Source organism: Ochotona princeps, chromosome 30 (genome assembly GCF_030435755.1).
Source record: "Ochotona princeps isolate mOchPri1 chromosome 30, mOchPri1.hap1, whole genome shotgun sequence".
NCBI classification, from domain to species: domain Eukaryota; kingdom Metazoa; phylum Chordata; class Mammalia; order Lagomorpha; family Ochotonidae; genus Ochotona; species Ochotona princeps.
The window spans coordinates 8709706-8737518 of NC_080861.1; the positions used below are offsets into that span (position 1 = coordinate 8709706).

General features: G+C 45.8%; 1 protein-coding gene across 1 annotated transcript in view; it reads left to right on the forward strand.

The window, feature by feature from the left end:
- KAT2B (lysine acetyltransferase 2B) overlaps positions 1-27813 on the forward strand; it is an 89851-nt gene that overhangs the window by 12113 nt on the left and 49925 nt on the right. Inside the window, exon 2 of the mRNA XM_004588297.2 lies at positions 16400-16526. Coding sequence (XP_004588354.2) covers positions 16400-16526 — 127 coding nt within the window. The remainder of the gene's footprint in view (positions 1-16399; positions 16527-27813) is intronic.

Consider the following 27813-nt stretch of genomic DNA (forward strand, 5'->3'; position numbering starts at 1 on the left):
TGAAAAAATAGCTTCCATGATTAAGACTCGGGACTGATTAACACAGTGGACCTGGTGGTCCGTGAAAACGACCCAGTGGTCAGGAAAAAATGGCTCTCGTAGAAGGTCGTCACCCCCTACGTAAGGGACAAGCCAGGTCCCAAAACACCGCCTGTATCCAAAGTTGTTAACTCAGACTCAGCCCAGTGGCCCAACTCGGAGGTATAGGGGCCCCCCTGCAGTGACCCAGTGGTCGAGGGACTTACAGCCCAGTGGCTAAGAGACACGGCACCCGGCTGGGGTTTACAGAACCGATCTCCCAAAAACTCCCGAAAGTGGAAAATCAGACCTGGTTAGGGGAGCACAAATGTGCCGAGCCGCACCCAAAACTCCAAGGGCTGAGAGGGAACCCTACCTATAACAGTGTATGCGTGCAGCAACTCAGCATTCGGAAAGATGGGGAATACCTCGTGTGCTCCACTTGGAGATGGAGTACCAGGGATCACGCGTCTAGGCTGTGTCGTTGCTGGATGGAGGCAGATGCTAGCACCGTCAGGTCAGATGAACTCAGGAACGGCCACGTGGAGGTAGAGAATGCTGGAACAGGCCGTTGGAGATGAATTTGTGAATCAGCGGGCGGATGGAGATGGATTCTGACGGCTGCTGATGAGTCTCGGTGGCGCAAATGAAGACTGTTAACACAGATCGCAGTTCTCACGGCTCAGTCCCGGTAATGGCCGAAGGCCCAAAGGCCCAAAGGCCACGCGGCCAAGTGCCGGGGGAAACCGACCAGTCATGGCACCAAATGTTAGTTATTTAAAAGATTGGCAGAGTTCTAGTTCATAGGATATTACGATATTATTACGCGCAGCTAATTCCCACAGTGTTTCAGCTCACGGTAACAAACCAGATTGCGGGAATTAGCTGCGCGTAATAATATCGTAATATCCTATGAACTAGAACTCTAAATCTTTTTAAATAACTAACAATCCCATGCGGAGTTTTTTCATAATATGCATTTTGTGTGAATTTTAAGGACCGTTCATATGCACAGATTTTAATATCTTGAACCAAAATAAACTTATCTTTTAATTCTATCTTCCATCAGCTTTTACAAGTACCCTTATGTTTGTGCATCTGTGCCACCACCCTGCAGATAAAGGGTGGGCATAGTTTCAGGAGTTCCTCATGGTTCCCTCTCCCCACTTGTGGCAAGACTTTCGGTGACTTCTATTACCAGAGTCATTTTGTGTGTTTCTCAGTTTCCTATAAACGGGATCATATGGTATGAACAATTTGTGTCTGGCTGCTTTCTCTCAGTGTTCTGTGAGATGCATCCATGTTGTGGAGGGTAGCAGTAGGTTGTAAAGACACATGCTTTAAAATTTAAAAAACAGGTGAAAATTGCCAACTCTTTTTTTTTAAGATTTGTTTTTGTTGGAAAGGCAGATTTACAGAGAGAAGGATATGCAGAGAGAAAGATCTTCCATCCTCTGGTTCGCTCCTCAGGTGGCCTTAACCAGCTGGAGTCGAACTGATCCAACTCCAAGAGCCAGGAGCTTCTTTCTGGCCTCCCACACAGGTGCTGGGTCCCAAGGCTTTGGGCCATCCTCGGCTGTTTTCCCAAGCTACAAGCAGGGAGCTGGATGGGAAGTGGAACAGCCGGGACACGTATCAGTGCCCACATGGGATCCCAGCGTGTGCAAGATGAGGATTTAGCCACTGAGTCATCAGGCTGGGCCCAAGATTGCCAACTTGATTGCCAACTCTTTTCAGGATGAATGAAATTCATTGGATGTGGATGGTTTCATAGAACGAATGTTAATTAGGTCTTGGAAATGGTGGAAATTTGGCGTTCAGGTATAGTGGGAAGAACTCCCGAGTGGGTGTAGGGACAGGAAATCAAGGCATGATTGAGCAAGGTGATGCGGATGAGGAATGGAGTGGAGGCGAGGCAGAGTGATGGGGGTGTGGAGGAGGGGCACAGATGATGTCCACCAGGCGTGTTCCTTCTCCTCCCCCCGAGTCCGTTCTGATGTCTTTTATGTGGAATAGCCTTGGGAAGGCGCTGGCTCTGGCAGGTGGTTGGAATGATTTTACAGTGTTATTAGGCAGGTGTCCAGAAGCATACGTGTTGAGAGTGACAGCACATTTCCTTACCAGGCTGCTTCAGAAGGCGGTGCCTCCCGTGAGATGTTGGCCTGGTTGGTGGAGGTGCTGGGAGGAGAGCCCTCAGCCCCATGCCGTGCAGGACTACCTGCTCAGGTCTCAGACCCCACCTTCTCCCCAGAGTGGCAACCAGATACACGCTTTACTGCCTTCCTGCAGTTCTCTGATACCAACTGTGCCCCCTGAAAACTAGGATTGACTATAAAAGATGAGCTTGTTTGGAGGGGTTCCTGGGGACCCTCCACCTCTAAGGAAATTTCTTTTGTAACAGATGTGTTCCAGGTAGGGTCTTCTTCCTGCTGTCACTTTAGAGTCTGCATGCATTTGCACACACATGGGTTGTTCTCTCCGTGGCGGTTGCCGTATTCATTGGACTTGCAATTCCAGGGGCGCCTTCAGAAGACTCCTGTTCAGGGAGCGACTAGGAGGGCTTGTATGGTACCTGGTTACACAACTGAAGAAGCATCCTTTGTAGAGTGAAGTCGCTTTGATCTGTGGTTACCCTCTGCTTTGTGCACTCTTCTCTGACTGTATCTGTCTTGTTCTCAAGCCGCCTTGTGGTCTGTTCTCAGATTCAAATGCCAGCTTCTCTCCTCGTCTCCTCTGCATCCAGCACTTTGTAATCTTGTCCTGTTGTAGTTTATTTTACTGTACTTGTAAATTTGAGAGGCAGAGAGAGGGTGGGAGAGTGGTGAGAGGGATTTTGCCAGGTTTCCTGCATGCGTGGCTGGAAAGCAGCGACCTGAGACGTCATCCTTGCCTCCCAGCATGCGCATTGGCTGCACGCTGGAGTCAGGAGCCCGAGCTGAGAAGTGCAAATCCAGCACTGATATGGGTGCTCCTCCACTTACAGTTCTTGCCTGATTCCCCTGGGACCATGGAATTACTTGGCTGGCTTTGTGTCCCAGGAAGACTGTGTCTCCACACAGCAGGCATGCAACACATTCCTGTTGCATAAAAGGGTAATTTTATATTCACTTGTTAATATTGGGGAAAAGGAAGTTATCTTTGCAAATGCAGGAGCTGAGGCTAGTGGAAGGTTAGTGATGCCCCACAAGGTCTGCAGAGAGGCACCCTCCATGGCAGCTGGAACTCCAAAAACTGCCTGTAGCCACCTGTAGTGCCTGGTGGCTCACTGGGAACCTGCTGAAGGGCCACGCTTGTTTGATGCTTTGCGTGCTTCTGTGGCAGGGTCAGGCAGAGTTGAATTTTCACAAAGGTGTCAGTAGCATTTTGAGAGCAACATGTTAAAACCCATGAAGTTAGAGAAAGCTCCTAGCATATACTCTCCAAATTTGTCTTATATTAGTGAGTGACAAAGAAAAAGTTTGTGTATCAAGATGTTTCTTACTATAATTTATATATTTTTTGCTTTGCTGCCCATTTTTAAGTAAAGTCCTCAAAAGATTTTTTTTTTTTTTAATAATTTGTTCTTTGGTTTGGGCTTGTTATTTTCTTAAACAGGATGAGTGTGTTTATTTTGGGAAGACTTGTGAAAGCGCTCTCCGATGATCCTGTTGGAATGGTATATCACCTAATCTCCCAGGAGGCTTAGAGTAATCTCTTCAGTGACCTCAAGCCAAGCCAAGTGGGACTGCTTCTATTAGATTCCACTCTGTCGCTGTCCTAATCAGAACCCATACATCGCAGGCACTGGGTTTGGCAGTGTTTGCCAGGCTTCTGTGGAATGCTGGAGATTCCAGAAGTACAGGGAGGAGACCTTTGTCAAAGCACACTGCTGACGGTGGCAGCGCTCATTTGCATTGGCGTTAACAAGGCAGTGTTGAAACTGGATGGCACAATGCCAGAGAAGCCAAGGTCAGCATACTCTGAAATAACAAAGTGAGTCATGTCACCCGGGATTTGCACATACCCACAGGACTACCTGACTCACCCCACCTCATCAGGGACATGTGTTGGTCAGGTCTGTGCCTGGCCTGGTGTTTGTTACTTGCATTCAAGGAAATGAAAGCCGCAGAGGAGCTCCCTGTTTTGCTACGGAAGACAGATGTTGGGGTGGCTTGGGCGCTGGAGGGGAAGCAGGCTGTCAGTCAGTGTTCATGCCTCAGGTTATTGCAGACAGAAGTGGGTGCAGGTGGAGAGGACGCCCAGGCAGGGCGAGTGAACAGAGCGAAACCAAGCAGAGAAGCAAAACTGAGGGAGCAAGACTCAGGCTGAGTTAGGACACGGGTCTGTGCACCAGGCCGCCTGAGGTGGCTTCTGATGGGCCACTTTCTGCCTGCGTGACCGTGGGGAGGTTCCTCACCCATGGAAGCCTGAGGTTGTGTAGCTGCAAAATGACGATGGCGATGATGTCCGCTTGCGCCCCATCATTCAACACTGTTATTTAAAGTGGCTCGCGTTGATTTCCATGGCTTGGGGGGGTGGGAGAGAGAGAGAGAGATGATGACCCCGTGACAGATGGATTCTTATTCTTGTGGGTTGTTTTCTGGTTTCTGGTAGCAGAAGCAAATTATAGACAATAACCTTCTGGGTTATTGCCTGGAAGAAAACCCTGATGTTTGTAAGAACACGGGCTGCTCGTTGGGCTTCGCAGGCGGAGCTGGTTTGTGCATTTGTCACCCTCCCAGATAATGGCCAGGACCACGAGAACGGGAGTTGTCCACAGACACAACACCGAAGGCACTGTTTGTTTTGCTTGTCCCAGTGGAGTGGATGCCAGAACCACAGCCTGAAGGGTGAAAAAAAAAACCCGGCAGCCAGCTGGGTGTTTGAGCTGCTCAGTGCCAGCCGGGCCTCGGAGCTGTCCTTCTCCAGTGTTGATGACGGAGCTGGCTGTTTTGAACTGACTGCCTTGGCAACTTCCAGGGTAGAATGTATGTGTATGAAAAGAAACCATCTTGCATGTGGAGTTCCGGGGCACTGAGGACATCCCAGAGCCCTCCCCGGGGTGATACGTGATCGGGCCTGGTTCTGAAGAAGTGACTCAGGTGTCATGAAGAGTCAGGCTAACGCTTAGGCCCTTTGGTAGTCTAAGGGAATATTCCAGTATGTTGAGCTGGCCCTAATTACTGAGCCAAAGGAGGACTGGCCTGTATTCTTCCCCAGCATAGGCATAAAAGTCCCTTCCCACAGGAGAGTCCTGCGAGCTGGATGTCGGAGTCACCACGAAGAGCTGACTGGATGCATTCTGGATGGAATATTTGTACTGGGATTGTTTTTGCCTTGGTCATTTTCTCCTGAGGTTTTCTATTCTCTTTTGCCATTTCCCCCCCTTTTTTTTTTAATTGGCTATTTTTTAAAATTTTATTTGAGGGAGAGAGCTTCCATTTACTGGTTCACTCCCCTCCTCCTTTGCTTTGGCTTGCAGTCGCCAAAGCTGGGAACCAGGAACCCCGCCCAGTTCTCCCACAGTAGCGGCAGGGGCCCACTGCCTTTCCTGTGTCAGCCAGAAGCTGCATGGGCAGTGGAGCTAGGACTCGAACCCCAGCCTGCGCATGCCCATCCCTGCACTTCCCGGGAATCTGCCTGGCCACTCATTGGCTCTCCGCAGTCTTCAGAGATGCTCCTGCGAGTGAATTCTCTCTCTGGTGATCTTTCCCGCTCTTCCAGTTCCACTTAAATTTCACGTGCAGCAGCTTTGCTGCCTTGACAGAGCCCTGCCCCTTCCTCTCCCAACTCTCATTTTATTCTCTTCACTTGTGCCACTAGTGCCCAGGTTTTTCAGATTCTAGTTGCGAGTCATGACTTTGTGGAGGTGTGCAAGCCCTGCATGTACTGCTGTGTGAGCTGGAAGGGCTGGAAGGGCTGGAAGGTGGATACCGACGAGAGGATTATTTAGCCATTTTGAACTTCATTTGAATACGAAAAGCTAAAGTGAATCCAGGGAGGGGAGAGTGGAATTGCACCCATCATGCTATCTTTCTGCTATCAAATATTTCCTATTCGAAGACTGGTTCTTAGTAGGGAGCTTTTTAGAAATGCAGAATCCGCAGCCCCACCCTAACCTGCAGGCCTGGGAGTGGGGGGAGGGGTCGGCCTTTTACCAGGCCACCAGGTAACCTGGAAGGTGGTTTGGGAAGCACTGCTCCACCTCACAGCAGTATTATTCCAATCGCTCGCTTGTACTGCAAACTGTACATAGTTGATTCCAGATGTTGTTGCGTTAAAATAAGAGGCGGTACCTGTACGCGAGGAGAATCCAAGCTGTTCCTTATTCGTGTAAACGCTGCCTGCCTCGGTCCATCCTCGTCCTCCATTTCACTCCCCACTCCCTAACTATTGCCAGAAACTCTTGTCCTCCCCTCCGAAGCCCTCTGGAGAAGGCTGTCTGACTTTTCACAAAGCAAATCAAGAAGGGGCACTAGATACACTGTTCTGAAATTCACTTTAGACTCCAACTTGGCCCTAACAAATTAATGACAAGAGCAGAAAGCTATGAATGTCAGCAAGTCAAAGTGAATGCTAGCCACCTGGTTCTTTGTTATTAGAAAGTTGTCATTGTCTCAAAGTTTCCATTCATTTGAAAAACAGGGCAACCTACTTAATGGCCCTTGTCATTTGCTCTTAAGATAGATTCTGAAACTAAAGGTGTGGCCACCCAGAAGCAGTAGCTGCTTTGTCTTGTTTTTAGATGAGAAAGGACTGCGCCGTGAACTTGGAGGCAGATTGCTAAGTACGCGTGCGCGCACACGCGTGCGCGTTTCAAATGTAGCTTAGTAATGAAGCTTACTTACGTCAGCAACAGTTCTAGGACAAAAGTTGGGGAAAACTGCACAGCCTCCATCTTTGAAAATGCTAGTTAATTGTTTGAAATTCTTGACTTGTTAAAGGTAAATCTTAGATTTGTTTATTTTCATGGCAAAGTCAGATATACAGAAAGGAGGAGAGACAGTGAAGATGATCTTCCTTCCGATGATTCACTCCCCAAGTGCGTGCAAGGGCTGGTGCTGCACCGATCTGAAGTCAGGAGCCAGGAACTTCCTTTGGGTCTCCCACGTGGGTGCAGGGTCCCAAGGCATTGGGCCGTCCTCGACTGCTTTCCCAGGATGGAAAGTGGGACAGCTGGGATTAGAACCAGAACCATATGGGATCCTGGTGCATTCAAGACGAGGACTTTAGCCTCTAGGCTATTGCACAGGGCCCAATAAAATCTTTTAAAGCAAATTAACTATACATTATAGTTTTCAACGCAGTCTACTCTGTAAAGTTCTCTGTCGCATTTGCAGTCAAGATGGCTCCCATCCTCAGAACCAGATGACGCTGGTCTGCTCTCTATAGATCTGCCTTTTCTGAATATTTATATGAAAATAGAAACATACATATAAGAGGTATGTAGTATTTTAAGGCTGGCTTCTTTTTTGATTTATTTTTGATTAATTTATTTTTATCTGAAAGGTGGGTCCATTTTATGCAGAAAGGAGAGACAGAGAAAGATCTTCCATCTGCTGGCTGCAGTGGCTGGAGCTAAGACGATCTGAAGCCAAGAGCCAGGAGCTAGGAGCTTGCTCTGGGACTTTCACGTGGGTGCAGGGTCCCAAGGCTCTGGACCGTCCTCTACTGCTTTCCCAGGCCACAAGCAGGGAGCTGGATGGGAAGTGGAGCAGCCGGGACTTGAACTGGTGCCCGTATACACGGGATCCTGGTTCTTACAGGATGAAGGTTTAGTTATTGAGTCATTGTGCTGGGCCCCCCAAGCCTGGGGGTTGAATGTGCTGTGTTTGCAGTTCATCCACGATATTGCATTTACCAGTACTTTATAATTTTATATTTTTTTAGGAATTGTTTTATTTATTTGTTAGGAATAGCGTTGCAAGCCTTTGCATGCATGTGTTTCTTTCTCCTGAGTACATGCCTAAGAGTACGTTTGCCAGGTGATGCGATAAATTTATGTTTAGCCGTTGAAGTATTTGCAGCTACTTTGAGAAATTGTGACACAATGCTTATAGCATAGAATTTAACCACTTTGAAGCGTGTAGTTCTGTGGCATGAAGAAATTCACCTCGTTGTGCAACCATCACAGAATGTTTCTGTCTTGCAAACCTGAAACTCTGCACTCATTAAACAATAATCTCTCTCCCCTCCCCCGTCCTACCAACTCTGTTGGCAACCACCAATTCTCTCTCTATGAGTTTGAATGCCTCGTGTAAGTGGAGTTGTAACAGAATTTGTTCTTTGCTTATTTCGCTTTTTCTAATGCCCTTTATTTCCTTTCTTTTTAAGGTGAAAACTCCTTTGCCTAATTGAGTACTATGTCTCCTTTATCCATTCATTTTCAGGGGACGTTCGGGTTGTTTCTACCTTTTGGGCATTGAACTCAGGCTGGTAGAATATGGATGTACAGATATCTCTTGACTTCCCGCTTTCATTTTTTTGGACATATATCCTGATTGTAGGATCATAGGGCAATTCCAGTGCAGTTTATTTATTTGAAACTCAGAAACAGACACCTGTCATTTGCTTGGTCACTGCTCATGTTTCTGTGATCGCAGAACTCAATGCAGATGTTCTTTGTAGGTGAGCAGGACCCAACACCTGACGCGCTGCCCCCTGCCTCCCAGTGCGATTCAGCAGGCAGTGGAGTCAGGACCAGAGCTGGCATGTGAATCCGGGCACTCAGCTGTCCGATCTGGGTTTCCTGATGGTATCCAAACTGCCAACTCTAAACAGCTATCCCCAGGAATTCTGTTTAAAAATTTTTTTTGTTTTTAAATTTTCATGTGTTTTTATCTATTCAAAGGGCAGGGCAAGAGGGAGAAAAAGATAGATCTTTCATCTACTGATGAAATGCCGTGGAACAGCCGGGGCTGGGCCAGACTGAAGCAGGAGGGCAGAATTCCATTTGGGTTTCCCACGTGGTTTTCATGGGTATAAGCACTTGAGTCAGTCAACATCTGCCGTCTCCTGGGATGCGTAGCAGGAAGCTGGACCTCAAGTGGAGGAGCCAGGACTGGAGTCGTTCTTCCCATGTAAGATAGGGACCTTCCATGTAGCGTCCAAGCATGAACTTAGCCTGTTACGTTACGTTGTGTAACCCTCCCTTCGCCCTCGTCACCCCACTCCCACTTAAACATTGTTGGAGGCACTGTCATGGTGTTTTCCACAGTGGTTGCACCAGTTTTCATTCCTGCCAGCAACACACAAAGGTTTTAATTTCTCTATATGCTCACCAACAGCTGTTTTCTGTTTTTGTTCATAGTAGCCAGAATTGTAGAAGTTCTATATATATTCTGGAAATGTATAAAGTATATGGTTTGCAAACATTTTCTTGCATTCTTTGGGTTGCTTTTTCACTCCATTGACTGTGTCCTTGGATACGTAGAGGCTCTAATTTGTTAATTTTTCTGTTGTTTCTTGTCCTTTGGTAGCATTTAAGACAGCCTTGTCAAATTCAGTGTCATAAAGCTTTCCTCCTATGCTTTCTTGTAAGAGATTTCTAGTTTTAAGGTCAATGTTGAAATCTTTGATGTATTTTGAGTTTATTTTTATGTATAGTGTTAGGGAGTGTCCAATCTCATTCTTTTAAATGCAAATATCCAGTTTTTTCCTAGCACCAGTATCTGAAAACACTGTCCTTTCTCAGTTAAATACGTGTGGTACGTTTGTCAACAACGTTTGGGTTCCCAGTTCCCTTCCATTGGTCTACGTGTACTTTTTGGAGAAACTGCAAAACTGTTTCCCAAGTGACTGTTCATTTTATATCCCTACTGTGTAAGATTCTCGTTTCCCACGTCTTTGATGGTCAGTTGTTGTCCTGTACAGCTGTCTCGGTGGATGTGATAGTATGGTTTTGGTTCATTTTTTAGAATTCATTTCTTTGGAAGGCAGAGGTACAGAGAAGAGAGAGACTAGCAGGTGTTGTCCATCTGTGGTTCACCCCAAGTGGCTGCAATGGCTAGGTCCTGGGCAGGCCAGAGCCAGGAGGCTAGATCTCCACCCGAGTCTTTCGTATGGATGGCAGGGACCCCAAGCGCTTGGGCCATTTTCCGCTGCTTTCCCAGGCTCATTAGTAGGAACTGCAGTGCAACTGAGGCAGCTGGAATTTCAACGGGTTCTCTGGCTGTGCTTAACCTGCTGCACCAAACCCCGTGGTTTTAAATCTTAGCTTTAAACATGTTTCCTTTGTCCAGTTTGGATCATTGAGGTCCTAAATAAAATGACTCTCCCCCTTTCCTAAATGACTGTAGGGCCGACAGTGATCTCATCTGAGACCCATGCTGCTTGGAGCTTCAAGTTTTCCCATAATGGGACTAATTGATGCCTTCCGCACACAGGGTAAGACAAGAATACACATGCGTCTACTTGTCTCTTCTTAGGTGTCAACGACTGTTGGCTTCCCAGCTGTGCCCCGTACATTTCCTGTGAGCATGCTCTTCCTGTAGGGCATCCCTGTCATCAGTTAGTTTTCCGGTAGCATGACTTTCTAGTATTTTAGTCTTTGGCAGAATCCTGCTAGTAGCTTGGCTGACTTTTTCCTTTGAATGTCCCCCAATTCTCCTCACATACGTGTCACATGTTCACAGTGGGTAAACTGTGGGTTCCCCTCTCGGCTTATCTGTGTCTAAGCGGGATTTATCACATTGTCCTCCTTCCCGTCGTCCATCCTGGCCTCTGCGTATCAGGACAAGGTGTGCTGCTTTCTTTTGACCTTTCACCCTGCATTCTGTTGGCACAGACACATGTTTTATCCAGGTTTGCTGAAAGCAGTGTGGTGGCCTTTTTTTCCTTTGTGGTTCTGCCAGGTCTGCAGAGACTTGCTCTTGGGGGAGGTGAAGTCATCCAGGATGCCCCCCTACCCCCCGCAGGCTGCTTGCTGCTGCAGTAATTGGCTTGGCAGTGCATCAGGTAAAAGGTTGTCCTTCAGCGGGGACTTTGTTAAAGCTGCAAGGACAACCTTCTTGAGAGTTCCCTTGGACAGCAGCTGTCAAGCGTAATTAAGGAGAGAGAAATAGCAAAGGTGTTTTGAAGGGAGACCTCTTATCTCAAAGAACAGTGGCCAGGCTGGAACGTTTGCGAGGCAGAGATGAAGGCCAAAGTGGAGGGCATGGTGGTGGCAGCTCACAACGCTTGGCAGAAAATGCTTTGCTGGCCCGTGGTGATAATGGCATTGAATGATTTTTAAAGGACTTATTTGCCCTGTTTAGTAACTTGGAGAGTACATCTCATATACAGTGAAAATATTGGTGCCTACGTGACCCCAGGTGTTCCATGCTGAATGGGCATTTGTAGGAAGTACTTTTCATGTGCTAGCAAAGCAATACTAACCCAATTAGCAAAATTCAAGGGAATCCCAGATATTTCAGTGGAGGGTAATTTAGGACCACTTAAGGATATTGAGACTATTCTATGCCGAAACTATCAGGTGGCGGAGGTCTGGGGGACTGATAAGGCTTTTATATTTCATGAGTTCACTCTTTCCCTCTATTCGTCGTCCTTAGTTTTCAGGCAGTTTTCTATGCATTTGGACAAATTCTATCATCCAGATCGAAAGAAATAAAACGTACATTATAAAAAGTGCTTGGATCCCAAGATTGAGCAGGCGGAGCAAAATTAGCTAGTTTTGAAAGAAAAGACTTTTGTTCAGTTACATTTGAAGCACTGATATTGATTGTGTGGTAGGATTCATTAGGCACTCTATCAAAAATGGTTTAGAGGAGTGCGGTTAGTATTTGGGATGTAGCTTCTTTATCAAGTAGGGGAAACGCAAGACTTGCTCATATCAGATCTCCCTGCCATGACCTTGGAGACTGACCCCTTTAGGAACCCCCAGGGAACCTGCCCGTTAGTCTCTCTTGGGTTACGTTTTCTCTCTGGGCTGATGCTGCTAAGTCTGTTGCAATAATAAAATCAAGATCTAGATCTCTAAATTCCTGTATTGTCTCATAAGACCAAAAAGCTTGTTAGTTATTGGCTTGAATTTCAGTGAAGAAGGGGGCATTATAAAATCAACCCCACATGGAGAAAACTTAGGGTTTTTGAAATCCTGGTTTGTGGAATGTGTTAAGGATGCAAATGCCATCCTCCCCTTGAACAGCTGTCACTGGAGGTACAAATGTGTGGGGAGTTCAGAAAGTGTACAGAAAGTGGCATTAAGAGATAGCTGAAGTTCGGTGCAGAAGTTCTTGAAATTCATGCATATGAGAGGTTTTCTTAGAGTTCGTGTGAGATGCATATTATGAACAAAACTAGCAGGGATTTCAGAAAACAAGTTTTTTCAGCAGAACACACTTATCTTTTCGTTCCATTTTTCTATGACTCTTTGAAGTCCATTTCTACTGGCCATGCTTGGTTCTATTCTGGTCCTGCCAGTTCTCCGTGTTTACAGATGATCTGCCCAGAAGGAGACTTAGGCTGTGGTTGCTAATATGCCCAGGAGCAAAGTCCACCGTGTTTGTGGAAAGTTAAGATGGTTGCCTAGACAGTGAGGGAAGACTCCCAAATTGCATGATAGCTTGGAGGTTTGAACTTTCGATCATTACCCATCTGACCTCTAGCCCTAACATCAATCAAGTGTTTTGGTGGCTAATGTAATCCTTGACTAAAGCATGTGACATCTTGTGGCAATTCGAGGATAATCCTTTGTTTTCTCCATGGACCGTCTGTAAGGTATTGGTGTTCTTTTCTGTCCAGCTGCTCTGTGAATGATGGTTGTGCTGCCTTGTATAACAGAATACATAATTGATCCTGGTCTGGAAGTAGGAGGAAAATGGGGTGGTTTGTTCATGTAAATTAGAGACAGAAGAGGAAAATAGATTTTCTTGAAGCCTCAATGACTGCTTCTGAAGTAGAGATGCTTGCCCTGAAAACTAAAAGAAGCTAAAAAAAAAAAAAGTAAAAGAAAAAATGGGGTCTGCATTGTGTTGCGGCAGAAGAAGCCGCCACCTGCCATGCTGGCATCCTGATTGGAGTGCTGGTTGGAATCCTGGCTGCTGCTCCGCAGTCCAGTTCCCTGCCAATGCCCCAGGAAAGCAGCAGAAGGTGGCCCAGGGTCTTAGGGCTCTGCCATGCCCCTGGGAGATGTGGGTGGGTTTCAGGCTCCGGGTTTCAGTGTGGTTCTGGCCTGACTGAGCCCCAGGATTGCAGCCGTTGTGGGCAGTGAGTGAGGGGATAGAAGATCTCCCTGACTCTTCCTCCTCTTCTTTCTGTACTTTGCCTTTCCTGTAAATGAAATCAGTGTTTAAATACAGAAATAAAAACAAAGATGAAAGAAAGAGGCGAGTTTGCAGACATGCAGGCTCTCGGCCGACTGCCTCCTCTTTTTCCTCTCCACCCCCAGTTTAAGTTCTGAGGAGTCTGTTTGAAAGAATAGATCAAATAACCAATCTCGAATCCTTATCATTGCCTAGGATTAAAATGCCTAACCTTCCACAACTGGCCATCTTCCTGCACTCTAGACACACATGCGATTGCCCTTTTGGGAGCACACCAGGCACCCTTACTTTGCTTCTGTCATTTGCTCTTCCACCAGATCCCTAGAGACCACTCTCCCTTTTCCAAGTTTTTGCCCTAATGCCGCCTTCTCTGAGAGCCTGGTGAAAATTGCGCTTCTGGCTCACTGTTTGTCGGCTCCACTGTACCTGTCTTCCTTTCCCCATAGCACTCTCACTTTTTTCTTGTAAACTTGCTTGGTTGAAAGGCAGTGTGACAGATGAAGAGAGAGAGCGAGCTTCCATCTGTTGGGTCACTCCCTACTTGTCTGCCACAGCTGGTACTGGGCCAGACTGAACCAGGAACCTAAAACTGCATCTGGGTCTCCTGTATGGGTGGCAGGGACCCAAGCACTGGGCTATTACCTGTTGCCTTCTAGGCGCCTTAGCTGGAAGCTGCATGGGAAGCAGAGCAGTGTGAACTTGAACCAGGACTCCAGTATAAGATGTGGGTGACACAGTTTTTTTTTTTAACCCACTGTACTATAACACCTGCTCTCAGTACTATGACTTGCTAATATACTACATGTTTTATTGCCTGTTGTTTGTCCCATGTCCAAGCACCCTAATGTGGGCTCTGTGACAGCAGCATATTCATTTTCTTTTTTTTTTTTCTCAGATTTGTGCTATTTTTATTGCAAAGTCAGATTTACAGAGAGGAGGAGAGACAGAGAGGAAGAGCTCTGTCCGATGATTCACTCACTCCCCAAGTGACGCAACAGCCGGTGCTGAGCCAATCCGAAGCCAGGAGCATGGAGCTCTTCTTGGTCTCCTACGCAGGTGCAGGGTCCCAAGGCTTTGGGCTGTCCTTGACTTGCCACAAGCAGAGAGCTGGATGGGAAGTGGGGCAGCCGGGATTAGAACTGGTGCCCATATGGGATCCTGGCGTATTTAAGGTGAGGGCTTTAACCGCTAGGCCCCCGCGCAGGGCCCAGAACATTCATTTTTCTTATGTACCAAGCAAAAGGACCTGCCTATATAGGCTGATAATGAATATTGTTGTATTAATGGATCCATATGCCTAGTAGTTCCTTTGCCTGAAATTCAGTTCTCCAAACTCAGAGATTTTTGACTATGACTGTATTTTTCTTCTAGGTTTATCACACCATGCTTATCTGCTTTGTCAGGATCATTTTGTCAGTGCTTGCTTTGTCAAACCAAAGGATTTTTCAGGAAGGCAGCTGGATCAAACCCCAGCTGTTCAGAAAAGCTACGGGACTTGAGGGACTCTGGAACTAGCTGGTATGCTTCTAGGAGAGGTTGGTCCACAATGAACTTGGTTTTCTCCAATTCCAGAAAGAACCTGGCAGTACTTTTGTAGAGGAGAAAAACTTTCTCTTTGCCCTCTATTCACTGGCTGAAACCCTGTAAACGGAAGTAACAAAAGACAGATTAGCAAGAGCAAAATGGAAAAAAGTTTCTTGAACATGCTGCTTGTACATAAGCCTGGTAGCTCCCCGATGGATATCTTGAAAGTGTGGTTTAAACTTGGGCTTATTAAATACAGCAGAGGATTGTACATTTTCAGAAAAATAACAAGACAAAGGAGGACTTTGCTGTAGAGGCCAATTGTGGGAAAACATAAAATATATGGGGAAACTAAATGGTAGACACAGACTTGATTTTTTTAAAAGATTTAATTATTAATTTTGGAAAGGCAGATACACAGTGAAAAGGAGGTACAGAAAGAGAGATCTTCCATCTGCTGGTTCACTCCCCAAGTGGTCACAATGGCCGGAGCTGAGCTGATCCGAAGCCAGGAGCCAGGAACCTCCTCCAGATCTCCCACGTGGGTGCAGGGTCCCAAAGCTTTGGGCTGTCCTCAACTGCTTTTCCAGGCCACAAGTGGGAGTTGGATGGGAAGCACGGCTGCTGAGATTAAACCATCGCCCATACGGAATCTCGTCACTGTGTGTTAGCCTGCATTGTGCATCGTGCTACCAATGTGTTTACTGGTTTCCCAGTCACTACAGATTTGAAGCAGTGAATACATGGGGAGGGTGTTAGAGTGCCCCAGTTAGTAGGCATGGGCAGAGCTGTAAATGGCTATGGTATTCGATGCCAACATGATAGCCTTTCACACTTGGGGATCCACTGTGATAGGTACCCTGGTAGAATAGTTGATCAGAGTTTTATGTGTGCCCTCCACTTCATAGCCTAAGTCATTGCAAAGATGAACTGAACTCATGTTCAGTCTTCTACCAAGGTAGTAAAGAATGAAGACTTTATAGACAAAGTTAGGAAGATTGCTTTCAAATGAAAGTTAAATGATTCGGCGTTCCAGTAAGATGGGTGGAAATCAGACTCCACAGGGAGGGCTCTTGTTTGTTTGTTTGTGGGGGTCTGCTCCATTTCTAACACTGAGAGCCCACAGAAGACTTGGAAGAGATCCAAGTATGGCTTTGGCTGAATATGTCCTATTTATCACCTAGGGTGCTAACTGTTCCAGTTCTGTGCGTTTCTCTTGAGGTCTGTGGGATGGAGCTGAAAGTTTGGAGCCAGGAGGCATAACCTTGAGATGGCATCAGGATGCTTTTGCAGAGTGTTGGAACAGACTACTCCATGGGCAGCTACAGGGGCACAATGGTAGCCCAACGCTGGAGTGGGGGGTGAGGGGTGGCTGTCTGTGCTACCACCCTGCAGATTCCAGCTAGCAGAAAAAAACACAAACCAGAAACCAAAATACTTAAACACCCCCTTGACCCTTTCTCTGTGTTTTTTTTTTTTCCTGATATGTGTATATATGATCAAGTTGGCACTGTGGAGTAGATAGGTATCATAAAGCTAGTGTACATTGTCCCCATGTAAAGCATTCAGGTCCTGGGTACCTGTTACCTAATGTTCTCTCTCTCTTCCTTTTGCAGGCTGAGGAGTCCTGTAAATGTAATGGCTGGAAAAACCCCAACCCCTCCCCCACCCCTCCGAGAGCCGACCTGCAGCACATCATTGTGAGTCTGACAGAGTCCTGTCGGAGTTGTAGCCATGCCCTAGGTAAGTTCTGACTCCAAGCGAAGCAAGTTCATTGTCAGCTCAGAATCCGGGCTTACTGGATTCTGAAGTTCACTCAAGCTGAAAGAGGTTTATTTCTCTATGACGCCGACTCTCGGAGCCTCTCTGGTCTCAGAAGTTTGCTGGGGAAGGCTTTATGAGAGAGACAAGCTGGACGGTGCTTGCTCTGTGCCCTGTGTATGTCATTCTGCTCTTCAGTGTGAGATAGGTTGGGTTTGAGATTGCTAAATCAGATGCAATGTGGCAACTGAGCTGTAGATGTAGATAATGTGTCCTGGGATTCATTCTGATGGTGGGATGAGGGTGCGGGAAATCTTAGGGCCTTTAAACCCAGGGTTGAAACTTCAACCGATTTGTTCTTTGTTTAAAAATAGTAGCTATCATTAAGATTTCCTTAACAGTTTTTGGAAATGCTTCATTTTCTCTTCATGCTCATTAGTTTCCTGTATCTGGAAGTTCTTCACTGCGTGTGGAATTGTTTACTTGTCTTTTCCATTTCATCTTTCTTTTTTTTTAAGATTTTTTTTTTATTATTATTGGAAAGCCGGATATACAGAGAGGAGGAGAGACAGAGAGGAAGATCTTCCATCCGATGTTTCACTCCCCAAGTGAGCCGCAACGGGCCGGTACGCGCCAATCCGATGCTGGGAACCAGGAACCTCTTCCGGGTCTCCCACGCGGGTGCAGTGTCCCAATGTATTGGGCCGTCCTCGACTGCTTTCCCAGGCCACAAGCAGGGAGCTGGATGGGAAGTGGAGCTGCCGGGATTAGAACCGGCGCCCATATGGGATCCCGGGGCTTTCAAGGCGAGGACTTTTAGCCGCTGGGCCACGCCGCCGGGCCCTCCATTTCATCTTTCTTACTTGTCCCGGGAAGATCATTGTTGTCGCTATGCAGGCTCCAGGGCTTGAGCTCCTCAGCAGGACTGTGCTGGTGTGTGTTGTTCCGTGCTCCGATACGAGTTTCAGGATAAGAACTTTTTTTGTGTGTGGTGGGGCAGGGTGGGGGCAGTAGCTCTTTGGTCTGGCAGTTAAGTTGACATGCTTTCATCTCACGGTGGAGTATCTGGGTTTGACTCTGGCCCCCAGCTGCCTGCTGATGCAGACCCTACAAAGCAACAGTGAGGCTCCGGGAGCTGGGTGTCTGCCGCTCTCGTTTGGGAGACTTGAATTTCGTTCCCAGTTCCTCGCTCCAGGCCTGACCCTGTGGGTGTTCGGGAAGTGAAGCAGTGGATGAGTTCTTTGTCTCTCTTTGTCGCAAATAAACAGATGGCATTTAAAAAAAATTCATTTCTTGAAGTGCTTCTGAGTAGATACAGTTAGTGGCAAGTTTTTTCTGTATATTAAAGTTCCAGTTCATAGAGGGTCTTTGAATGTTTTACTATTCTGCCTTCACTTACCCCGTCTCTCTGGAAGTCTGTACATCTTGTTTGTCACAAGCGCATGGTTCTGGCGGACCCGGGCTTCCATCTGATGATTTTTTTTACTGGGGATTTTTTTTTTTTGTCCTCAATAGCAGAGTGTTTCACTCCTGTCCTGTTGATAGAGCAAAAAAAATAATGTGAGCTTCCCAGGAAGTCACTGTGCTGGAGTAACTTTCTGAAACAGGAAATGCTGGTAGATGGTGTCAGCGGAAAAGAAGTAAACAGACTGATAAAATATCATGGGGCTGCTGAGCTGCTGCAATGATCTAGTCTCTGACTTTTGAAGCAGCCAGTACGAGGAGAGATTCCAGAAGTCTTAGAATGGTCTTTGTTTATTGTTTACCTGTCTTCACAGTTGATCCGCAAGCCTAGAATCGCCCCAGAAAATAGGATGCAATTGAAAACTGGGATCAAGAATCCTTAAGCTGTGGGCTTGAGCTGTATTTGCTGTTGATTGGGAAATCCTATTATCCCACATCAATTAACATTTTAAAACAGAATCTTCTTTTTTAGCTGAGCAGGCTGTCTCTTCAGAGTATATAAATACACATGAATTCCCCAGGGCACAAAAAAAGGTTTCACAAGGGAGAGCCAACCTTGGGCCCGGAATGGTAACCTAGTGGCTAAAGTCCTTGCCTTGCACGCGCCAGGATCCCATATGGGCGCCAGTTCTAATCCTGGCAGCTCCACTTCCCATCCGGCTCCCTGCTTGTGGCCTGGGAAAGCAGTCGAGGACGGCCCAAAGCCTTGGGACTCTACATCTGGGTGGGAGACCTGGAGAGGTTCCTGGCTCCTGGCTTCAAATTGGCGCAGCTCCAGCTGTTGTGGCAGCCAGGGGAGTGAATCAATAGACAGAAGATAGCTTCCTTTCTGTCTCTGCTCTCTGTGTATCTAAATTTCCTATAAAAATAAAATCTCTGCCCCCCCCCCAAAAGAGCCAGTCTTGTTTGCTTTCGTATTTTTTTAACAAGTTTTGCAAATAAACACCTTTATTTGCCAATACATAGTTCAGTTCAGAAGAATGGAAAAGTGCATGTTTTTTGACCTGGTAAATCCATGCCAGAGATTTATTAAGCACATTAAGATATGTCCTTAAATTAAGCTACAAGGTCAGCTATTGTAACCTTATTTATGATATTAAGAAAGTGTAAATATCCAAATGTAGGAGAAAAATTGGCTGAAGACTGTTATAAAATTCAGTGTGACCATTTGAGAAAGTATGGTTTCTAATGCAAAAACATTCTTTTTTTTTTTTTTTTTAAAGATTTATTTATTTATTTATTTTTGTTTGAAAGACAGAGTTACACAGAGAGGAAAGACGGAGAGATTTTTTAATTTGGTAGTTCTTTCTTCAAATAGTCACAATGGCCAGAGCTGGGCTGATCTGAAGCTGGGAGTCAGGAGCTTCTCCTGGGTCTCCCATGTGGATGCAGGGGCCCAGAACTTGAGCCGTATTCTGCTGCTTTCCCAAGGCATTAGCGGGAGCTGGATGGGAAGTGTAGCTGGCTGGACTAGTACCAGCGCTGCAGGTAGAAGGTGAGGCTGCTACACCACTGTCCTGGCCCCCCTTCCCCCCCAAATATTCTTACACTATTAACAAAACATAGGTCTAAAAGTAATTTGTTCGGAGGCTTTATAATTTAGTCCTAAATTGAGGGCTTGACCAGCTTAATTTCAAATCCCAGTGCTAAAATCAGCGCTTTTATATAGGACAGCGTGACGTAATCTTCCTGAGCCTCAGTTTTTTCTGCTCTGAGAAATAATTGGGGGGTCAAGGAGTTCTGTAACATACTAAAGGATTCGGGGATGAGACGTAGATAAAAGTTAGGGGGGTAAGATTGATCATCAAAGTGATGCTTCGCTCAGGGAATGGTGAGCATGCGTTAGAGTGAAGTGCGACCTGTGAGAGTCTGTGTCCTGCCTCTGTAGGAGCTCCAAGGAGGACAGTGCTGATGCTTTGGGCAGAGTGCTGGGAGAAAGGGGAGGAATTTCCAGGAATGTGGTGACTGCCCATTTTCTGCCCTCACAGGGAGTGGTGGAAGTGTGGCATCAGGTACGTGATGGCAGCACCATCAGTTTTGTTATGACATTAGAGCAGGCTTCAGGTGCTCTCAGGATGCAGTCAGCGCGGCTGGTTCTTAGCGCCAGGTGTGGGCTGTAACTGCTGTAATCAGTGATTGTGGGTTGCCGACCCCGGGGGGAAGGTTTGGAGATCATGATGAGGGAGGGTGTGGTGACGTTTCTGTCTCTGCCTCCTTACCTGTAGCAACAATACCTATTTTCTAGAATCATTGGGAATAATAAATGAGCAAGCACACGCAGACATTTTTGAATGACACCTAGCCATAAGTCCATTGTGCTCTATTGTTAGTAATACTACAATACATAAGTACATTGTGCTGTATTGTTAGTAATACTGCGATACTGCCAAGGCTCTGTGATTTCGAACAGCTTTAAACTTTGTCCCCTTGAAGTAGGAAAATGGTGTTTATTGTAGCTCCTAGGAATTGAACACAATAGAGAAAGGTTTTGTTAACAATGGCAAAGCAGGTTTTGTTCTGTTCCTTGGGTCTCTGCTGTGGAGATGACTGGCCCTGCATGGTTCAGCCTCGGGGTGTTTGAGCAGGGTTTGATCCCCGGAGGAGGGGATCTGATTGGCTTGTTTGACCTTGTGAGGCCGTGGAGGACAGTCCCTTCACAGATGCAGCGATTCTGAGTGAGGAAGGGCGTTCATCTTTCACGTGCTTAATCCCGTTATAGTAGTTCAGCGAATGTAATCTGACAGAGGAAGGGTCAGATCTCTATTTCTCTGCGTTCACTCAACGTAGAAGCCTTCTGTCATGAGGTCCCCAGTATTCTCCAGCCTTGTGAATACCAGATAATCTCTTAGCCAGTCCATTCCAGTCCGGGTGGAGGGTGCACTCTGCACAAAAGCCCGCTCTTCAGAGGCCAGTTGCAAGCCCCACCCTGCCACCTGTGCTTCTGGCCCGCTCTCTGTGAAGTTCCCCGGTCACTGTCTTGGTTCTTATGATTTTCCGGACTGGCACATAGAAACTCAAGGAAACACGTAAATCTGCTGTGCTTTGGGAAGGGTATTATGAAGGCTTGAGGACGGCCAGACGAGGGGATGCGTGGGGTGAAATATGAGAATCAAGATAAGGTCTAGGGACTGGCACTGCAGCACAGTGGGTTAAGCTGTCACCTGAAGGGCTGGCATCCCTCTCAGGTGTCACTCTTTCAAATAAATAAATCTTAATCAAAAAGCAAAGGACAGATGTTGGCTTGCTGGCAGTGGTTACTTTTCACAGCAATGAAATTCTAGATGTTTAAAAAATACTTTCCTTATTTTCTTCCTTTCTGCTTTGTTAAATTTTAAATTCCTTTTTTTTTTTTTTGCTTTTAAATAATGTATTTATTTATTTGAAAGAGTGACAGAAAGAGGGGAAGAGACAAAATAGAAAACCCAACCATAGACTTTTAGGGTCAGAATACCATTGGAATTTCTATGGTCATGTTGGAGTCCTTTTCCCTGAACTGTTTCAGATAATAATACTCATGAAATTTATTGACTGGGATGATACTCTGCTGGCTCTGTCTTCAAACCAGAGAGGGTATACCTAAGAAGCCGTTGAACTTGACTGGACAATAAGATGCTGGACTCTAGGTTTGGTATACGCTTGCAATGGGGGAATCTCAACTGAACTTGAGCTGTGGTTATGCAACAAGGGGGAGGAATCCACCATGGTGGGAAGGTTTGGGGAGGGGTGGGGAGAACCCAAGTACCTATGTAACTGTGTCACATAATACAATGTAATTAATGAAGAAAAAAAAAATAATAATACTCATGAAATTCTGCTAATATCCATGGAAATAAACAGGCCCTGTGAGCTGGTTGGCATTTGTGTTTACTTCTCATGACCTAGTGAATGTATGTTGGGTTGGCCTCAAATGGTGGACTTTAGGTAGGCAACAGTGAACTTCTTAGGGCCTGAGATCAGTGTCTTTAGAACTTGATTGGTTACAAGCATTGTTAGAGACAGAATCCCTGAAAAGAATGCTACTTATTAATTTTAACAAAGACCTTTCTAGAAATAGATAAGGAACATAAAGAACAAAGGCCTGTACAGTTTACTCCAGAAGTTGGAGTTGAAATAGACCCCGTGTACCCATCTCGCACGTCTGTTGGCTGTGAGAGATAAGAATAATAACTGAGTCTGGAAGCTTCTCAGATAAGTCTCGATTGTTCTTTCTCCTTAATGTTTTGCAGGCTTTCTAGGGGCAGTTCGTTCTCACTAGTGCTAACTTTTTTACAGTTTTATGTAGAAATTTTTTGATCATTTTTAAATGTTATTACCTGCGTGAGTAGTGTGTGTGTACACCCAGCAATATGTTAAGTTGTGGAAATTGGTGATCTTTTATTACCTCTGCTTACTTTTTTGTTTGCAATAGAAATGTTTGAAGAACAGAGAACTAGTTTTAACCATTACCCTAGAAATGATTTCTGGAGTAGTATGAGTATAAAGAGAATATGTGTATTTTTTCCTCATGGGCAATTGCTCGTGTATGGATTACTAAGGGAGGGATCCATGTTGTGGTGGAGCAAAAGAGCCACTGCTTGGTGTGCCAGGTAGAATCCCAGCTGTCCTGCTTCTGAAGATGGAAGAAGAGAACCCAAGACCCAGAATTCTCGAGTTACTCTGTGTGTGTGTGCGCGCACAGGCGTGCATGCTCTGTTCTTTCTTGTGCGTGCCTAGGTAGTGTAAAATGAACTTCTTTACCTGGGACTCCTTCCGTGCATGCACAGTCATATCCTAAAAGGCAAATTAAAGAAAAAAACACAAAGATATTAAACCCCTTGTTTAAGTGTAATCAATGGAGTTACAGGCTCCTGTCAAACCTGGCCTACCTCCAGCCATGGTGGCCACTTGGGGAGTGAACCGGCAAATAGATTTCTTTCTTTTTTTGTCATTCATTTTTTTCTATCATTTTGAGTTTCAATAACTAAATTAAATCATTTTAAAAATTACTTAGGCAAATTATTGACTGAAACACACATTTCTTTTGTCTCGTCTGCATTTGCATAGACTAAACGTTGAATTGCCCCCTCAATTCTAGAAGGTCCTTGCCTGCTGACCAGTGAGCCCTTTCATACTACACGAGTCAGGTCCATTGCTAAGTTAGACTTGAACATCGACTTGCATGTTTCTTCTGAAAGGACTCCCATATACCCAAGTTCCAGTGTGAGTCTTTTTTTATTTGTTTCTTTGTTTTGACTGTCCATGTTCCTTCTCTTGTGCATGCCTGAGTAGTATGATAGGAGGTTCTCTGCTTGGGATTCCCACTGAGTATGGCAATCCTAAAAGGCAGAAATGTTATTAAAAAAAAAAAAAAGAAAAAGACCAATTGTTTAAACATGTGATTGGGAGACATTTAGGAAAAGAATTTTGGAAGCATAACTTAAGGCTTTATGTTGGAGCATCAAGGGGAGCCCAGTAAAAGGGAAGTCCAGTATCAGCTTTTGTTAGTAGATTGTCCCTCAGTTCCCACTGACACCTGTACTCTGCCACCTGAATCCAGTCAGTATTCCTCTGGGCCCTGGGTGTCCCTTATTCACTGATGTGAACTTTTAGATGCCGGTTTCTGAGCTGTCATGAACTGTGAGTCTGGGACAAAGGAGTTTAAAGGTTAACATTGGAGTTCAACGCAGTAGCCTAGTGGGTAAAGTCCTCACCTTGCATGCGCTGGAATCCAATATGGGCCCTGAATGGTATCCTGGTTTGTATCCCAGCTGCTCCACTTCTCATCCAGCTCCCTGCTTGTGGCCTGGGAAAACAGTGGAGGATGGTCTGAAACCTTGGGACCCTGCACCTGCACAGGAGACCCGGAAGAAGCTCCTGGCTTTGGTTCGGCCCAGCTCCGGCCATTGTAGTTACTTGGGGGAATGAACCAGCAGATGAAAGATCTTTCTGTCTCTCCTTCTCTTTGTAGATCTGACTTTCCACAAAAAATGAATAAATTTTTTTAAAAAAACTAACGTTGGCAGTATTTTCCCTGCTGTACTTGATCTTAGTGAATCCAGTTTGCTCTGTCATGAGACTGTTGACTCCCCACAAGATGCATCCTTGTCATACTTCTTTAATTTATCCTTTTCTCTTTTCCCCTTGGTCATGTGTGTGGCAACTCTTGGAACGCCTGTGTCCATTGTTGGCGTATCTGGCTTTCCCTGCCCGCTGTGATGGAGTCTGATCTCATTCCTGTGCTGAAGCCCTCTGAGTGGGCGACCGTCCTCAGAGTGATCGGGCCCGAAGCTGAGCGTGGAGGACTGGGAGGCCCCTCGACCTTTCCCTCGTCACTCGCATTCAGTGTTGACCATCAAGCAGAACCGTGCTCTCTGGATCTTCTCTAAGCTTCCCTGCACCTGGGCTTTCAGTTGGGCAACCCACACCTTCTGCAGGAGTCCTTCATTCCTGCCAGGGAATCTGGCTTTATGGCTCGTGGTCTGACTACTTCAGGGTATTGCAGAGCGAGTACAGCCTTCTTGCAGCGGCTTTATTGCAATGTTCCTTATTATGTAACCGTAATTATATGCCCTTGTTGGTTTTCTGTGCTAAACTGTGATTAAGGCTGACTTTTTCTCTTGATGGCTGTGTCTTTAGTTCTCTGAGCATAATTGAGTTTATTCCTTCATTGATAAGTGTTTGATGAAGTCAGTAATGCTAAAGAGAGGAGTGTTCATATTGTGTAATTGCGCTTGCACGATCTGACCCAGTGGCCTGTAGCCACATTTGGCTATCCACCACCTGAAACATGGCTGGCTTGAGTTGAAGTGTGCTGTAAGCATAAAATGCAGTTGTGAAACATACCATGACAAAAGAATATATATATATTAATCATCTTTTATATCAAGTACATGTTTAAATTATAATCCTTTGGTATAAAAGTGAATTTCACCTGTTTCTTTTACCTTCTTAATGTGACTGCTGATTTATATATGTGGTTTAAGTTATATTTCAGTTGGGCAATACTCATCTAATGAGCTCTTACTCCTTTTTTTGTTTAAGATTTACTTATTTTCATTGCAAAGTCAGATATACAGAGAGGAGGAGAGACAGAGAGGAAGATCTTCCATCCGATGATTCACTCCTGAAGTAACCACAATGGCCTGAGTTATGCCAATCCAAAGCCAGAAGCCTCCTTCGGGTCTCCCACGTGGGTGCAGGGTCCCAAGATTTTGGCCCTTTTTTGTATGCTCTCCCAGGCCACAAGCAGGGAGCTGGATGGGAAGTGGGACTGCAGTGGGATTAGAACCGGCTCCCATATGGGATTCCGGTGCATGCAGGGCGAGGACTTTATCCACTAAGCTACCGCGCCAGGCCCTGAGCTCTTGTTCTTAAGCTCAAGATTATGAAAGATGAAGCCAGCTTTAAATGATAAACCTTTTACACAGTGATTCAATAGGCTCTGTTGCATTCATTAAGCCTTGACCCCAAATTCCCATGAGCAAAAAGTATTTGAACAGCTTACAAGTCTTGCGTAGTCCGTGATGTTTGTTTCCAATGCGCAGGTGTAGGGACATGTTGGCTGCCTCCCCAGCTGCTGCATGTGCACATTGCAGGGTGTGTGAAGACCAGCAAGCTGTGTGCATGTGAAGTGCAGGCCTGTGGTACAGGGAGGCAGAGCTTAGCGAGGGTCACAGCACGGGGCTCAGTGTGCTTCCTGATGTGGTGAGGAAGCAGGTGCAGTGTGCTTCTTGGCAGCAGCCACAGGCAGGCCCCTGAGCGCCATCCTGGGTGTGGGTCGGACACAGCAGTGAAATGGGCCAGGACACACCGTCCTGGGGAGACATCAGGAGAGCAGAGTCTCCCCAAGGCTCTGACTTGCCCGTCCCCAACCTTCCCCTGCCCCTCACCAGATGGACCCCCGCGGACAGGGATTGTCCCCGCCCGTCCAGGGGTAGCCAGTCTTGGTAGTTAACGTTGATACTTTGCACCATGCTCTTGTTTGAAATAAAAGCAGGATCCTTTACATTTGATTACCAAAATCAGATGGGAAAATTACTTTTTAAAGACTTTTTTTTTTTGTAATTTGCATCTTATATAACAGTTATGAAGAGAATAATGAATAATATTTCAAATATCCATTTTCCAGATTTATTTGTTGGTATTTCTCTGATTTTATTTGTCATTTGCGTACTGTCATATATACATATGTACATATACATACACACATGTGAGTTTCTATGCATGTACTTGTTTTTCCTAAACTGTATGAAAATAACCTTTCCCCTAAATATTCCAATACATGAGCATATTTCCTAAAAATAAGGATACTCTCTCACATAACCTCAGTTCAGTGAAGAACAGAGGTAAGTTTAACACGCATGTAATTCTTACATCATGTATTGTATGTGTTCTGATTTTGGCAGTTGACCCAAAAATGTTCTTTTCAGTGTATTTTCCTATCTTTTAAGCTCCCAGTCTAGCATCCCATACGCTTGTAGCTGTCACATCTCTTTAGGCTCCTTAAATCTGGACTAGTTCCTCAGGCTTTTCCTCTTGTGTCTTTTATGATGTTGACATTTCGTAGCCCAGTGTTTTACGTTTTGAACATGTGTGGGAGTGTCGCGACTTGGGACACTACGTCTCCTGCGAGAGTGGCCTATTGACTTGTGGTCAGCCTCTTGCTAATGCGCCTGGGAACGCAGCAGATGGTGCTCCAGATATTTGGGTTTCTGCCATCAGTGTGGATGGGATTCTGGGTTCTTGGCTTTTCCTGGCTCATTTTTAGCTATCGCTGGCCTTTGGTGAGTGAACCAGTAGATGAAAAATCTCCTGTTTTTTGTCAGTCTGCCTTTCAAAGGAATAAATAAAAACATGCATAGATTAATAAAACTAATGAAGAAGGAATTTTTTTGTTATTATTAATTTATTTATTTATTTTAAAAGATTTATTATTATTGGAAAGCCGGATACACAGAGAGGAGGAGAGAGAGAGGAAGATCCTCCGTCCGATGATTCACTCCCCAAGTGAGCTGCAACGGCCGGTGCGCCAATCCGATGCTGGGAACCAGGAACCTCTTCCAGGTCTCCCACGCGGGTGCAGGGTCCCAAAGCTTTGGGCCGTCCTCAACTGCTTTCCCAGGCCACAAGCAGGGAGCTGGATGGGAAGTGGAGCTGCTGGGGGATTAGAACCGGTGCCCATATGGGATCCCGGGGCTTTCAAGGCGAGGACTTTAGCTGCTAGGCCACGCCGCCGGGCCCAAGAAGGAATTTTTTTTCAAGATTTACTTATTTTTATTGCAAATTCAGGTATACAGAGAGGAGGAGAGACAGAAGCAATTCGCCTCAAATAGTCTTTAGAAAACATAAAGGCTTCTACTAATGAGGAATGACCTGTTTTTATTTCTTTGGGTTGATTTTCAGTATGGTAAATAGCTTAGCTTTGCACTGATCATGAGCTACCCTCCATATTTTGGCAAGGGTGGGCTCCTAAGCCCAGGAAAAGATTTAACAACGAAGTGAGGTCAGTATGTACAGTCAGGAGCAGTCTTTGACACCTGATCTTCCCCCACCTCATAATTTATTCCTGGAAGCTTTGCGCTTCTCATGTGACATCCTCTCCCTTAATGTACACTCCTCCACTCCAGCCCTACCTTTCTGCTTTACCACAAAGGGGTGATCCCCTGATTTAAAACAAAACAAAACAAAACAAAAAAAGCTTCCTGTAGAACTTCCTTCCTCCCTTCTGGGGAATTCTGGCTGCTTCAGTTACAGTCCTGCATTCCCAGTTTCTACCCCTTCCTAAGTTGGGTTTCACACAGCGCTTTCTTTACGGGCAGAGTCAGAA